The sequence below is a fragment of the Typopeltis vanoorti genome, chromosome 15, assembly GCF_054136105.1.
Source record: "Typopeltis vanoorti isolate ZY-2024b chromosome 15, IOZ_Tvanoo_1.0, whole genome shotgun sequence".
NCBI classification, from domain to species: domain Eukaryota; kingdom Metazoa; phylum Arthropoda; class Arachnida; order Uropygi; family Thelyphonidae; genus Typopeltis; species Typopeltis vanoorti.
The window spans coordinates 106,434,979-106,448,929 of NC_143563.1; the positions used below are offsets into that span (position 1 = coordinate 106,434,979).

Consider the following 13,951-nt stretch of genomic DNA (forward strand, 5'->3'; position numbering starts at 1 on the left):
AAGTGACTTGTAACAAGATGGCAGATTCGAACACAACATGAAGAAAACAACGTCACGATAGTGCCAAGAGAGAAGCTATTCAATACGCTGCAGTTATATGGTGTCAATGGGGCATTATATCAAGCAATACTTAGTCTTTATTTGAGTTTTAAGTCAGCAGTTAGAATTGAAAGAAGTACAGGAAGATAGTTTAATGTTAAATCTGGTGTGAGACAAGGATGTACATTATCCCCTCTGTTATTCTTTATCTATACGGATCACATTATGAAGGAAAGTGGTATTAAACCTGATATCAAAATTGGAGATGTTAATGTCAGCTCTTTGCTTTATGCAGACGATGTTATACTTCTAAATAAATCCGCTACAAGTCTGCAAGATTCTCTGACTAAATTGAATAGCTGTTGTAATAGATATGGTATGAAGGTCAGCAACAAAAAGACAAAGACAATGAAAATAGGCAGAATCATTGAAAATGTCAACTGTGTTGTGAATGGAGAACCTGTGGAACAAGTAAAACATTTCAGCTACTTAGGCATGATTTTTACTGAAGATGGTAAATTAAATATAGAAATAGACAACAGAATCAACAAAGCTGGTATGGTGGGAAGTCAATTGAATAAATTCATATGGAATAAGAGAGAAATTAGTCGGAACACTAAATTAGCTGTATACAAGACAGTGTTCAAACCAGTTTTAACTTATGGATCTGAGAGCTGGGTCAGAAGTAAAACACTTGACCAAAGACTAGAGACCGCAGATATGAGAGTCCTGAGAAAGATTAGAGGCGTGAACAGATGGCATCAATGGCAATATCATATTAAAAAAGAGGATATTAGGAAAGAACTTGACATTGTCAGCATCCAGGAATGCATTAGCAGAGCTAATCTCAGGTAGTATGGTCACTTAAATAGAATGGGAGAGGAAAGATTAGCAAAACAAGTGTTCTCTGCCAGGTTGGCAGGAAAATGACCCAGAGGAAGACCAAGATATAGGTGGATTGATGCGGTACAGAGTGCCTTAGACGATAGAAATATAAGATCTGATAATGTTGGAGTCTTGACAAGTAACAGACTGATTTGGAGGAAAATTGTAGATAGGAAGTTAGTAATGATGTAAATTTTCATGTAGTACTATCATATCCTGTACACCCCCTTGAGGGTACATGGCAGGAATTTGATGATGATGATGATGGCATGCTATGAATAATTTTGGAGATATTGCGTCACCCTGTCTTATACCTCTCTGTATTTCCATTGAAATGAATTGCTGCTGTTGCATTGGTGTATGCTGATTTGATGGTCCCGATGTATGGCTCTTCCACTTGCTGATCATAATGCTTTAAGCATTATGATCAACAAGTGGATTTTTTTATTAATTAATTATATAATATATAATTAATTAATAAAAAATCTGTCGCCTACAATGGTACAAGTATACTGTAGGAATTGAAAATTTGAAATATTGAAAATTTTTGAAAGTTTTAAAAAATCTTTTGTGGACAGGAGTTACATTAAAAATAAATAAATATGAAAAAAAAATGTTATATTCAGCTGGCACACACTCTACAGCATGGAAGCAAGCCCATATATAGCCAGTTCCAAAAAAAAAAGTGATCTGTCTACCATCTAGTTATTGACCTTTGCTCTTACCTCAGCATTGGGCAAAATAATGGAGAATGTCATCAGCAGTCAACTTCTTTGACATCTGGAAAAGTGTCAACTAATTAACCATCCATATGGATTTCACCAATTAAGATTCACAGAAGATTTCCTGGTCTACATACCCACTTCTGGACATGTGCAATTGAAAAGTTTAGAGAAACTAGGGCTGTTGCCTTGACATTTCCAAGATATTTGATAGTATCTAACACCAAGGGCTTCTCAGCAAACTGCCATTCACTATATGTAAATGGTGGAAGATGCTCTCTTCAGAGTTTTGCTGTTAAGGCAAGTGTTCCTCAGGACTTTATTACTTCATCTAACCTCATCCTTATAGATGAGCTGGTCTCACTGATCTCAAACTCGATTCAGAGTTCTGCTGATAACAGCACTCTCCATTCACCTTATTCATAAAACACACCTTGTAGTGATCAAACATCTCAAGCTTCAAGATCATCTACAATAAGTGCTCTAAATACTGATCGCCACTGTCCTTCACTTTACGTTCTTTACCTTCAATGCTTCCAAAACACAGTTTGACTGTCTTCTAGCAAAAAAGATCTTAGTTCTCCACATACCTTTGATAATGCTCAACTCAATAATCAAGACCAGATATCTCTCTCTCTCCTTGGACTGATTCTTACTCCTAACCTCTTCTGACATAATCATGTCACTTCTGCAGTATCTTTAGCTTGCAAAAAACTTGGCATTTTTTGCTCTAAACATTATTTCTTTTCTGTCTAGATGCTTACTCTGCACAAATCTCAAATCCACATAATCTTGGAATATTACTCTAACATTTGGAGTGGTACCTAAGATCTAACTTGATGCAGTTCTGAAGAGAGTGGTTTGTCTGATTGATGCCCTGCCCATTTCTCATAGACCCCTTTCAGCCGCTGTCTTTTAGATATTTCTTCGCTGTGTTTCTCTGACAGATATTTTCCTGGGTGTGGTTTAGCAGAACCAGCATCCATTATGTATCCCCATTTCTGCTAAACCTACAGGAACACGAGCAACAGCTACCCAACATCATTTTACAATCTGACTGCTGACTCCCCAAACCTACTACTCCCAGTCATCTTTTATCCCATCTACCTCAGTTTTGTGGAACAACCTTTTCCATGAAGCATTCACCAAAGATTACTGCCCCCAGCTCTTTAAGAAGAATATCAAAAGATTACTTTACTCTTGATCCTAACCTGTGCACAGCATTTATTTGATAATAACCCTTGTGGCCTCTCATATGTGGGAATGATATTTTAAAAAAAAAAAAAAATGGAAGCATCGTGGGATAATTATATATTCTATTGATAGGATACATCTAGATGTATCCTATCTACCTAATGCATCTGCACACACACCTTTTTATTCATATATACATAAAATAGATAATGTGGAAGCAGTATTTTAATCACAGGAAGTATTCAGAATGTGTACATAAATGTTTACAATATAACTAATGGCAGTAAAAATAAAATAAATAAACAAAAAAACATAGGTTTTAGGGTAATGAGAACGAGCAGAATAACAAATCATTTCTTCAAAAGCAAAAAATAAAGTAACAAAATATAAAATAAAAACAAACATATATAGTACTTTGCAGATGTCAGCATGGTGCAAAGGATTATTAATGAGAATATAAGCATATACAGGGTGTTCGGGATAAATTTGACATATTTATAATTAATTATATTTTTCCGTAAGTTACATGTATTAACACACACTTCTCTTCATTTAAAAGGTTGGACCCTTCTTCATTCATATACAAGATGTCAGAAAGGATGGATAGCTGGAACCCACCTGAATCATGGAAGAGAATAACTTGTATCATGATGATTCGTGCCGGCCATCAAAATAAGGATATTTCGACTGCTGTCCAATGCTCCCTGAATACAGGCATGAACAATCAGGCATGAACTAGAGACTTGCAATGGTGACTACGAGGATGTAGCAAGAAGAAAGATCCCTAGCAGATGATCTGATTGCGTTCGTACAGCAGAATTCCTCGCAAATCTGCAGGAACAGGTGTTGAAGATCCCTGGCATTGGAATTCGGGCTTTGTCACGTGAAATGAATGTTGCAGCCTCTACTATGAAGCTTGCACTCAATGAAGACCTCCGCTACTACTCATACAAGCGCCGCAAAGGTCAGCTGCTTACAGAAAAGGCCTGTGAAAAACGTTTGATAAACGCGAAGAAACTTCTAAGCAAAGTGAAACATCCTGCGGAACCACAAACAATCTGGTTCTTTTCCGATGAGAAAAACTTTTGCCAGGATCAAAAACACAACACGCAGAATAACAGATGGCTTGCATACAGTACAAAGGACATTCCTCGTGTAATGCAGACTAAATTTCCCCAAACTGTGATGGTTTTCGGATGTGTATCCTCTGAAGGCAATGTGATGCCTCCGCATTTTTTCCAAGAGGGCCTCAGGTTGACTTCAGATGGCTACGTGGAGTTGCTAAACACTGTAGTCAAGCCCTGGATAACAAGGGTAGCCAATGGTAGGCCGTATGTATGGCAGCAGGATTCGGCCCCTTGCCACACCTCTGGGAAAAGTCAAAAATGGTTGTCTGAAAATTTCTACGACTTCACCAGTCCAAATGTTTGGCCTCCAAACTCCCCAGACCTTAACCCCATGGATTATTTTGTATGGGGCGCAGTTGAAAAAGACACCAATCGCACTTCCAGTAATACAAAAGCCCAGTTAATGGATAAAATTAAAACAGTTTTTGCGGCCCTTCCCAGGGAGACTGTAGCATCAGCTTGTTCGAGGTTCCGAAGCAGGATTGAAGCTGTGATCGATGCTAATGGTGGTTATTTTGAGTAAATCTTGTTGATAGTATTGTAATTAACTCTGCCTGTAATGTTTTTTGTCAATTCATTAAATTTAATAGATACAAAGAAGATTTTCTTTTTCCTTACGAAACTGTCAAATTTATCCCGAACACCCTGTAGTGATATTAACTTGTGTTATTAAATTTTTCTTACCTGTTCTATCTGCTTTAGAACAGACTGATCAAAGGCTGTAAATGACTTTTCAGAGAGTTTGCCAACTGAAAGACGAGTCTTCTCGTTCCATTTCTGAATTGTCAAATTCCTAAAAAGAATGCCAATGTATTAAAAATATGACAAATAAAAATAAGTGTGTTAAAAATTACATATTCATTTATTTCATACTAAAATTAAGGAAGTCTTCTATCAAGTTTCACATCAAAATATGGTGGTTAACTGCAATAATAGTAGTTTATCCCATACTTATGCAAAATTTTGTTCCAAGGAAATTCTATCACTATTAAAATAAGCTTGTTGTGAAAATTTTTTATTATGAATACAAAACAGAATTTTATCATTAGATCACAAAAATAATTTCTATTTTTGTGATCTAATGTTCTATTTGCCAAATATTTAAACATCGTGCAGTTAATTATGATATATTACTCTGTAAAATATCAGACAGGCCCTGTGACAAATGTGTTGCTTGACTACTCTCTCTCTCTCACCCACATTTCTATGCCTATTCATTCCCAAATACTGATCACATGTATGTAATGTATTTCAAAAGCCTTGGAATAAAGTTGCATTTGTAATGGGTGATTACTCTCAGGTTAAATATTTAAACAAGAAACAACATACACAAATATACGTGGGCTGTTCAATAAGTAATAAGACTAATTTTACTGTGGTGAAACCACTCATCACAATATTAATTTCTGTGGAATAAAGAAATGTTGCTGTATGTATTAACAAAAGAGGTTGATAGATGGCGTACACGGGCTGATGTGCCAGAGTGTCATGTGACTAAACGCAAGCGCTCATCGGTGCATCTACAAGGTACGACCAGTCTTCGAAATGGAAGCATCCTTGGAACAGCATTATGCGATTAAATTTTGTGTGCGTTTGCAAAAATCGGCATCAGACACTTTTAATATGATACGCGAAGCTTTCCACAATGAAGCAATGTCGAGGGCAAGTGTTTTTCGCTGGCATAAAACTTTGAAGGAAGGCAAAATGTGGAAGATCTTGAACATGAGGGAAGACCTTCAACGTCCATCACAGAGACAATGATCAACACAGCAGTGATTATCATCAAGCATGTCAAAAGGAAGCGTCCATTGCTGAAGAATGGCTTCTTACTGCACCACGATAATGCAAGGCCACATATTGCTGGTTGTGTAGTGGACATTTTGCAGAAGAAAACACATATCTTACCACACCCTCCATAGAGTCCTGATCTCGCACCGTGCGATTTCTGGCTGCTTCCTCAGCTCAAGAAACCACTAAGAGTCCACCATTTCCAAAGCAACAAAGCATGTGTAAAAGCTGCAGAGGCGGTTTTGAAAGAACTCTCAAAAAACGGACTCTCACATGTGTTTAAGAAGTGGACGCAACGTTGGGACAAATGCATCGCGTCTCGCAGTAGTTACTTCGAAAAAGACCATGTAAATGATGTCAATTAAAGGTAATCTGTTTTCTGTATAAATATAGTCTTATTACTTATTGAACAGCCTGCATATAAGTATAACCTGATTCAAAGTTTGTCATAAAATCCATACAAAACTACCAGACTTGCTCTCATTTGCCATCTTAATGCCAACAATATTATGGTAATAATTGTTAACTTAACACAGTAACTAAAACATATCCATTAAGACAACATAACAAAATCAAACTTCAATTTCTTCAAATCGGCAAGATTAGGAATGGTATTAATTCAAATTAATGCCACTGTCTGTCGATTTCATTTGTTTTTTAATGTTTATATCACTCCCATACAAAAGCGGCTACAAGGAATATAATAAATAAATGACATCAAACAAATCGTACAAAGTTAACAATTAAGTGTAGGCTCTGAGTGAGGAAAAAAATTCTTCTACCTCCATCAAAGACTGGCTAATTCACATGCAGCTAAAAAAAGACTCAGAAGATGTTTCATGTCCTAGGCAAGATTAAAACCAAAGTCTTCCCAATCAAAGGGCATGTGTCATCTTTCTATGTTATTGAGGCATATGCAGTCAGCAACAGATGCCTATGATATTTGTCATAATCAATGTCATCCTCCTCCTCATCATCAAATTGCTGATATGTACCCTGAAGGGGTGTACAGGATATGATAGTACTACATAAAAAACTTACATCATTACTAACTTCCTATCTACAATTTCCATGTAAATCAACCTGTTATCTGTCAAGACTTCAACATTATCAGATCTTATATTTCTGTCTTCTAAGGCACTTTTTACTGTATCAATCCACGTACATCTTGATCTTTCTCTGGGTCTTTTTCCTATCAACCTGGCAGAGAACACTAGTTTTGCTAGTCTTTCCTCTCCTATTCTGTATAAGTGACCATACCATCTGAGATTAGATCTGTAAACACATTCCAGGATGCTAACAATGTCAAGTTATTTCCTAATATCCTCATTTTTAATATGATATTGCCATTGATGTCATCTGTTCATGCCCCTAATCTTTCTCAGATCCATAAATTAAAGTAAAATTGGTTTGAATACTGTCTTATATATAGCTAATTTAGCGTTTTGACTAATTTCTCTCTTATTCCATATAAATTTATTCAGTTGACTTCCTAACATATCAACTTTATTGATCCTATTGTCTATTTCCATATTTAATTTATCATTTTCGAGTAAAACTCGTGCCTAAGTAGCTGAAATGTTTTACTTGTTCCACAGATTCTCCATTCACAACACAGTTGACATTTTCAATGATGCTGCCTATTTTCATTGTCTTTGTCTTTTTATTGCTGACCTTCATAGCAAATCTGACAACAGTTATTCAATTTAGTCAGGGAATCTTGAGGACTTGTACTGGATTTATTTAGAAGTATAACATCAAGTGCATAAAGTAAAGAGCTGAGATCAACATCTCCAATTTTGATATCAGATTTAATACCACTTTCCTTCATTATGTGATCCATATAGATAATAAATAACAGAAGGGATAATGTACATCCTTGTCTGACACCAGATTTAACATAAAACCATCTTCCAGTGCTTCCTTCAATTCTAACTGCTGATTTACAACTCAAATAAAGACTAAGTATTGCTTGATATAATGCTCGACTGACACCATACAACTGTAGCGGTTTGAATAGCTTTTCTCTTCAATGTCTTCCTTGATGGAGTCGTACTCCTTCCTAAGCCCAGCCCAATTACACTTTTAGTTGCCACAATATCTTTAGAGATCTTATGGCAACTAAAAGTCAATCAAACTACTATAATCAATCAGTAAAAACCAATATAACAAACCTCACTCATTATAACAAACTACTGAAAATGTCAGAAGCAAAAAAACTGCCCAAGCTAAAGAAAATTCTCTATAACAAACCACACTACACCCTACTGTTCTTGTGATCCTACAAGTTTGCTGTGGTATAAGTGAATATTATAGCATCAACCAAAGAAATTAATAAACCATAAAAAAGATCCATAAAAAGAAGTAATTATGTTAAAAGATTCTGGATAACAAGTCAGAATGTGCTCTAAGAGAATAGAAAGAAAAATGTAGGTAAGATGTATAAAGAATGATGCAAGTCATGGAAAATTTTTATGAATTATACAGAATATAAATGGAATCAATTTAAGAGTCAACGCTTGATAAATAAGATCTCCAAACAACTTGTAAGGAATGAAGAGAACCAGAGCTTGATGCACTATGTCCTTATGTTCATTTGTAAAAAAAAAAAAAAAACAAGGAAGGAGGGAAGCTGGAAATTTGGAACTTACCAGAATAAACTGTATTCTGTATACTGGTTAAATTGCAAACAAACAGACTTGTGCATCATCAACATCTAAATGTAATTCCAGATAAGGCATTGTCCAGTTTAAAAAAGATAAAGATCACATTAGAATCTTAAAAACATCAGAGAAAGAGCAGATGACAGAAATTGCAGAATTATGTTAAAAATGAAGATATCACACAGTAACCTGACAGCAGTGGTTCTCAAAGAGTGGTCTGTAGATACTGGTAGATCCCTGAGACACTTTCAACGGTCAGCAAGGTCAAACTATGTTGATAATAATTTCATAATATATTTTATAAATTATGAAATAGTTATATAAAATATTTTATAATTTTATATTTTGTAATATAATAATTTTTATAACATATAAAAGGAATGCTAACAAGAACACTGAAGTCGAGAACAAGAGGTTCGTCCAGCTAAAGACAATACTGAAAAGGATATTGAAAATAATTTAACCACTGCAACTGCTAGGAGTATTAGACAATGTGGGAATCATAGAAAGGTGAGCAGCATTTAAAGGAACATAGGTAGTATAAGAAAGTTAAGAGCAAAATGACAAGCAACAAAGCACAGAATCAAGTAAGTTAGTGTGTAATTAAAACAAGGTAGGTAAAGTCAATTGTAAAAAGAGGGATGTTATTTGGTATGGATGTTACTGCCATATTTTCCTATCAGAAAATATACCACTGATCGGCAGATTATAACTTCAAGTTTTCTCACAGAAAATTAAAAATATACCACGTGCAATTGAAAAACATAATAACAAAGCAAAAGAGATCGTAATTCTAGTAGGTGCACACAACTTAACTAGTGATAAGTTCAGACGAGAGAGGATATGAAAGAATTGTTCGAAGAAGTGACAGTGAGAAAGTGAAATTCATAAGTATATTACCTAGATAAGACAGAAATTAATTAAGTAGTAATGTGTAGTAATGCTGCATAACTGAGAGGAGACCTCCACATAGCCTTTAAAGGAATGCGGAGAGCCGACCAGAGCTTCTGACATAATGTCCAATCCTCACCTTCTCGTGGTGCACCCTGTTGGGTTTCTACCTGGATACTGGACGAACGAGGATGGGCTAGCAATTTGGGATTTAGCTGACCAAATTGTATTCTTATTGTGTTAAACCAATATAAAAAATGATGGTACAACATAACCAAAATTTCATGCTGGCTGGGGCGTTGCCCGGTTAAACAAGACGCCCTTTGTTTTCGCCAGGGAACCAGGGCTTGAATGGCAAAGAAATGGAGCTAGCTGAGGAATTAGATAAGTACCAGATCGACATAATAAGGGTGACTGAAACAAAAAAGACAAAAACTGGCGAGATCTTTCTGAGCAATAAATACAAAATGTTATATTCAGGCATTGACAATCAAGGAAAAGAAGGTGTCGCCATAGTATTCAACACTAAATACGAGGCTTATCTTCTTGAATGTCAGACAATCTCAAGTAGAGTGATGTGGACAAATATCAGAATGGGGAACTGGACAATGAGACTTATTTGTGCCTATGGTCCCACAAAAGACTCTACTAAGGTAGTAGTGGAGGAATTTTTTGAGGCTTTCTCTAAAGCTAAAAATTGTGTCAGTAGCGTTCTCTAAAGAGAACGCTACTGACACAATGAAAAAGGAAAAGTTGGTCCTAGTTCGGGATCTAAACAGCAGACTAAGAAATGATTGTCAGACATACAAAAATGTTCTGGGAAAATTTGGAGAAAAGAGCAAAGCTAATAATAATGGCAAATACCTGTTGGATTTCTGCTCAGGACATGGACTGGTTATTACTAACACCATGTTCCAACATAAAAATGTGCACAAATTCACATGGAGAGAAGAGGCAAGGAATAAGAAAAGTCTCATTGACTATGTTATTGTTGATAGTGATGTTTTTTCCCTGGTGCAGGACACCAGAGTGTACAGAGGATTTGAAATTGGAAGTGATCACTATTTAGTCTTGAGCAGAATAAAATTGAATTTCATATTGAAAAGAATGACATGTAAGAAAGTTTTAAAGCAAATAAAAGTTGAGCAGGTCTCGGATATGAACTGTAGACTAAAATACACAAAGATTATTGAAGAAAAAATGAAAGAGTTTGAGAACAAGAACCACAGCTTGGAGATTCAGTGGCAAACCTTGAAGAAAACCTTGATTGATTCAGCCAGAGAGGCATGTGGTGAGGTTGTCTGCAAGGAAAGAAAAATCAGAACTCCATGGTGGAAACAGGAAGTTAAAGAGGCAGTGAAGGAAAAGAAAAAAGCATATCAAAAGTTCCTGGTAAATAAGTCAGCTTGTGCTCTTAGAGAATACAGAGACAAATGTAAAAAATCTAAACACTGTGTAAAACTAGCTAAACAAAAGTAATGGGAGGACTTTGGCAAGAACATAAAAAATAAATATCAAGAAGGTGGTAAGATATTCTAGAGGTTGTTGAAGAAGCTTAGAAATGGAGGAAAGAGTGATGTAAAAGGAGTTAGAGATGATAAAGGTGACATGAAAACAGTAGAAAAACATATCCTTGAAGTATGTAGTAATTACATCGAAAAATTGCTAAATGAAACAGGCAGTGATAGCACAGTGGTAAAAAACACTCAACAGGCCTACAGTCACGAATACGTATCCATTCTTGAAGTAGAAAAAGCCATCTAAGGCTTGAAATGTGGAAAGGCAGCAGGAGTAGATGATATCTGACCAGAAATGGTGAAGTATGGTGGTATAAAAGTCTTACAGTGGCTGAACTGCATAGTTCAGAAGGCCTGGACAGAGGGACGAATTCCTGATGATTGAAGCAGAGCTCTAATAGTACCCATATATAAAAAGGAAAATAAAACAATGTGAGAATTACAGAGGTATTATTTCCCTACTGAGTGTTCCAGGCAAAGTTTATGCCAGTATACTTGAGAAATGGTTGTGAAGAATTGTGGAAAAAAAGCTTGAAGAACAAGCTGCGTTCAGACCAAATACAGGCTATCAGGATCAGTTCTTCACTTTACGACAAATAGTTGAGAAAAGATGGAAATATAACAAAGATCTGTATTTATGTTTTGTCGATCTGGAAAAGGCATATGACAAGGTGCCAAGAGAGAAGCTATTCAATATGCTACAGTTATATGGTGTCAATAGGGCATTATATCAAGCAATACTTAGTTTTTATTTGAGTTGCAAGTCAGCAGTTAGAACTGAAGGAAGTACAGGAAGATGGTTTAATGTTAAATCTGGTGTGAGACAAGGATGTACATTATCCCCTCTGTTATTCACTATCTATATGGATCACATTATGAACGAAAGTGGTATAAAAATTATATCAGAATTGGAGATGTTAATGTCAGCTCTTTGCTTTATGCGGACGATGTTATACTTCTAAATAAATCCGCTACAAGTTTTCAAGATTCTCTGACTAAATTGAATAGCTGTTGTAATAGATATGGTATGAAGGTCAGCAATAAAAAGACAAAGACAATGAAAATAGGTAGAATCGTTGAAAATGTGAACTGTGTTTTGAGGAGAACCAGTGGAACAAGTAAAACATTTCAACTACTTAGGCACGATTTTTAGTGAAGATTGTAAATTAAATATGGAAATAGACAACAGAATCAACAAAGATGGTATGCTAGGAAGTCAATTGAATAAATTCATATGGAATAAGAGAGAAATGTTTTAACTTGTGGATCTGAGATCAGAAGTAAAACACTTGACCAAAGGCTACAGACTGCAGATATGAGCCCTGAGAAAGATTAGAGGCGTGAACAGATGGCATCAATGGCAATATCATATTAAAAACGAGGATATTAGGAAAGAACTTGACATTGTCAGCATTCAGGAATGCATTAGCAGAGTTAATCTCAGGTGGTATGGTCACTTAAACAGAATGGGCGAGGAACGATTAGCAAAACAAGTATTCTCTGCCAGGTTGGCAGGAAAACGACCCAGAGAAAGACCAAGATATAGGTGGAATAAGGTACAAAGTGCCTTAGACCACAGAAATATAAGATCTGATAATGTAGGAGTCTTGACAAGTAACAGACTGATTTGGAGGAATATTGTAGACAGGAAGTTAGTAATGATGTAAATTTTTCATGTAGTACTATTATATCCTGTATATCCCTTGAGGGTACATGTCAGGAATTTGTTGATGATGATAATGTGTAGAAGAAATGGATGCAAGTTTATGGATGTGTAGAGTGAGTATCAGGGAAGAATGGGTTTGTATAAGAGGAATGGTTTACACTTGAATGCATTTCGTATCAAAAGAGTTTAGAAATAATTAATTATTATGAGACCTAACTAACATGGAGAGTCAGAAAGTAAATTATGATAGCAGGAATGGAATGAATCTGTGTGTGTAAGATTGACAATGTTATGCAGCTAAGTTAATGATCAGAATGGGCATTATCATAGAAGTGATTATGAAAAAAGAACTCAAAGATGAACACAATTCTGTGTGCATCTTTGGTTCAAGGATACATTGTAGTTGATCGGTGAATTTAGCGCTTCTGTAAAATTGATGATTTTTGTCTGTTATTATGTTTTTCCCTTAGAAAATTGGTGTTTTATAGTATATTAGTGTAGATTTTAGTGTTTCTAGTGTATTTAGTATTTTATAGCATATTTTTATTAAGATATTTCAATAATAAGTATAAGTTTAAAACAGCTCCAAAATCACACAAGAAACGTAATGCTAAGAAGAGCACTAGGTGAGAACAAGAAGGCTAGCTTCACTAACGAAGTTATCAGAGATGTGGAGGAGGTTAATGAAAATGAATTAACATCCATAATAGCAAAATTAAAGCAGACAACATGGGAATTATAAAAAGTCGAGAGACATTTTATATAATATAATTTCTATAATAAAACATGCTACTGATGAGTGAAGTATAACTTCAAGTTTTCTTGGAGCAAAAATTAAGAATATAAAAGCAAGTCAAAAACAGAAAATAAAAGTAAATGAGATCATAATTGTAGTAGGTACTAATGACTTAACTAGCAATAAGTTCAATATGAGAAAGAGCATGAAAGGGTTGTTGGAAGAGGCAAGAGAAGTGTGAAAAAGTGAAAATCGCCAGTATTTTATCTCAATATGATAAAAATGAATTAAGAAGGGCTATGATGACAAATGATTCGTGAGTAGGCTGTGTAGAAGGAATAGATGCAAGTTTTTGGATGTGTGGGGTGACTATGAGGGAAGACTGGATTTGTATAAGAGGGATGGCCTACACCTGAATGCATTTGGTATCAGGAGTATAGAAAAACTAATAACTGGTATGAGAATTAAAACAAAGTCAGGGAGACTAAATTATAAAGGGAGGAATGGTGAGAATGTGAGTGTATGAGCAATATAACATATAGCACAGTTGTGTTCTCACCAAAGCAAGATACCAAAAACCAACATATCCAATAAGGAATATAAATCTCTGCAGGAATTGAAGAAAAACAAAGAAATAGTAATCACCAAAGCAGATAAAGGTAACGCCACAATAGTACTTAACCAAAAGGATTACATAGGTAAGCTTAAAGCTCTACTATTAGA

The 13,951-nt window shown here is 35.4% G+C and overlaps 1 protein-coding gene across 5 annotated transcripts in view; it reads right to left on the bottom strand.

Annotated features, from left to right (window-relative positions):
• The window catches only part of Aatf (Apoptosis antagonizing transcription factor), a 236,731-nt gene that overhangs the window by 128,636 nt on the left and 94,144 nt on the right, over positions 1 to 13,951 (bottom strand). For all 5 annotated transcript variants that reach the window (XM_090405096.1, XM_090405095.1, XM_090405093.1 and 2 more), the window contains one exon: positions 4,652 to 4,760. In XM_090405096.1, the coding sequence (XP_090261222.1) occupies positions 4,652 to 4,760 (109 nt within the window). The remainder of the gene's footprint in view (positions 1 to 4,651; positions 4,761 to 13,951) is intronic.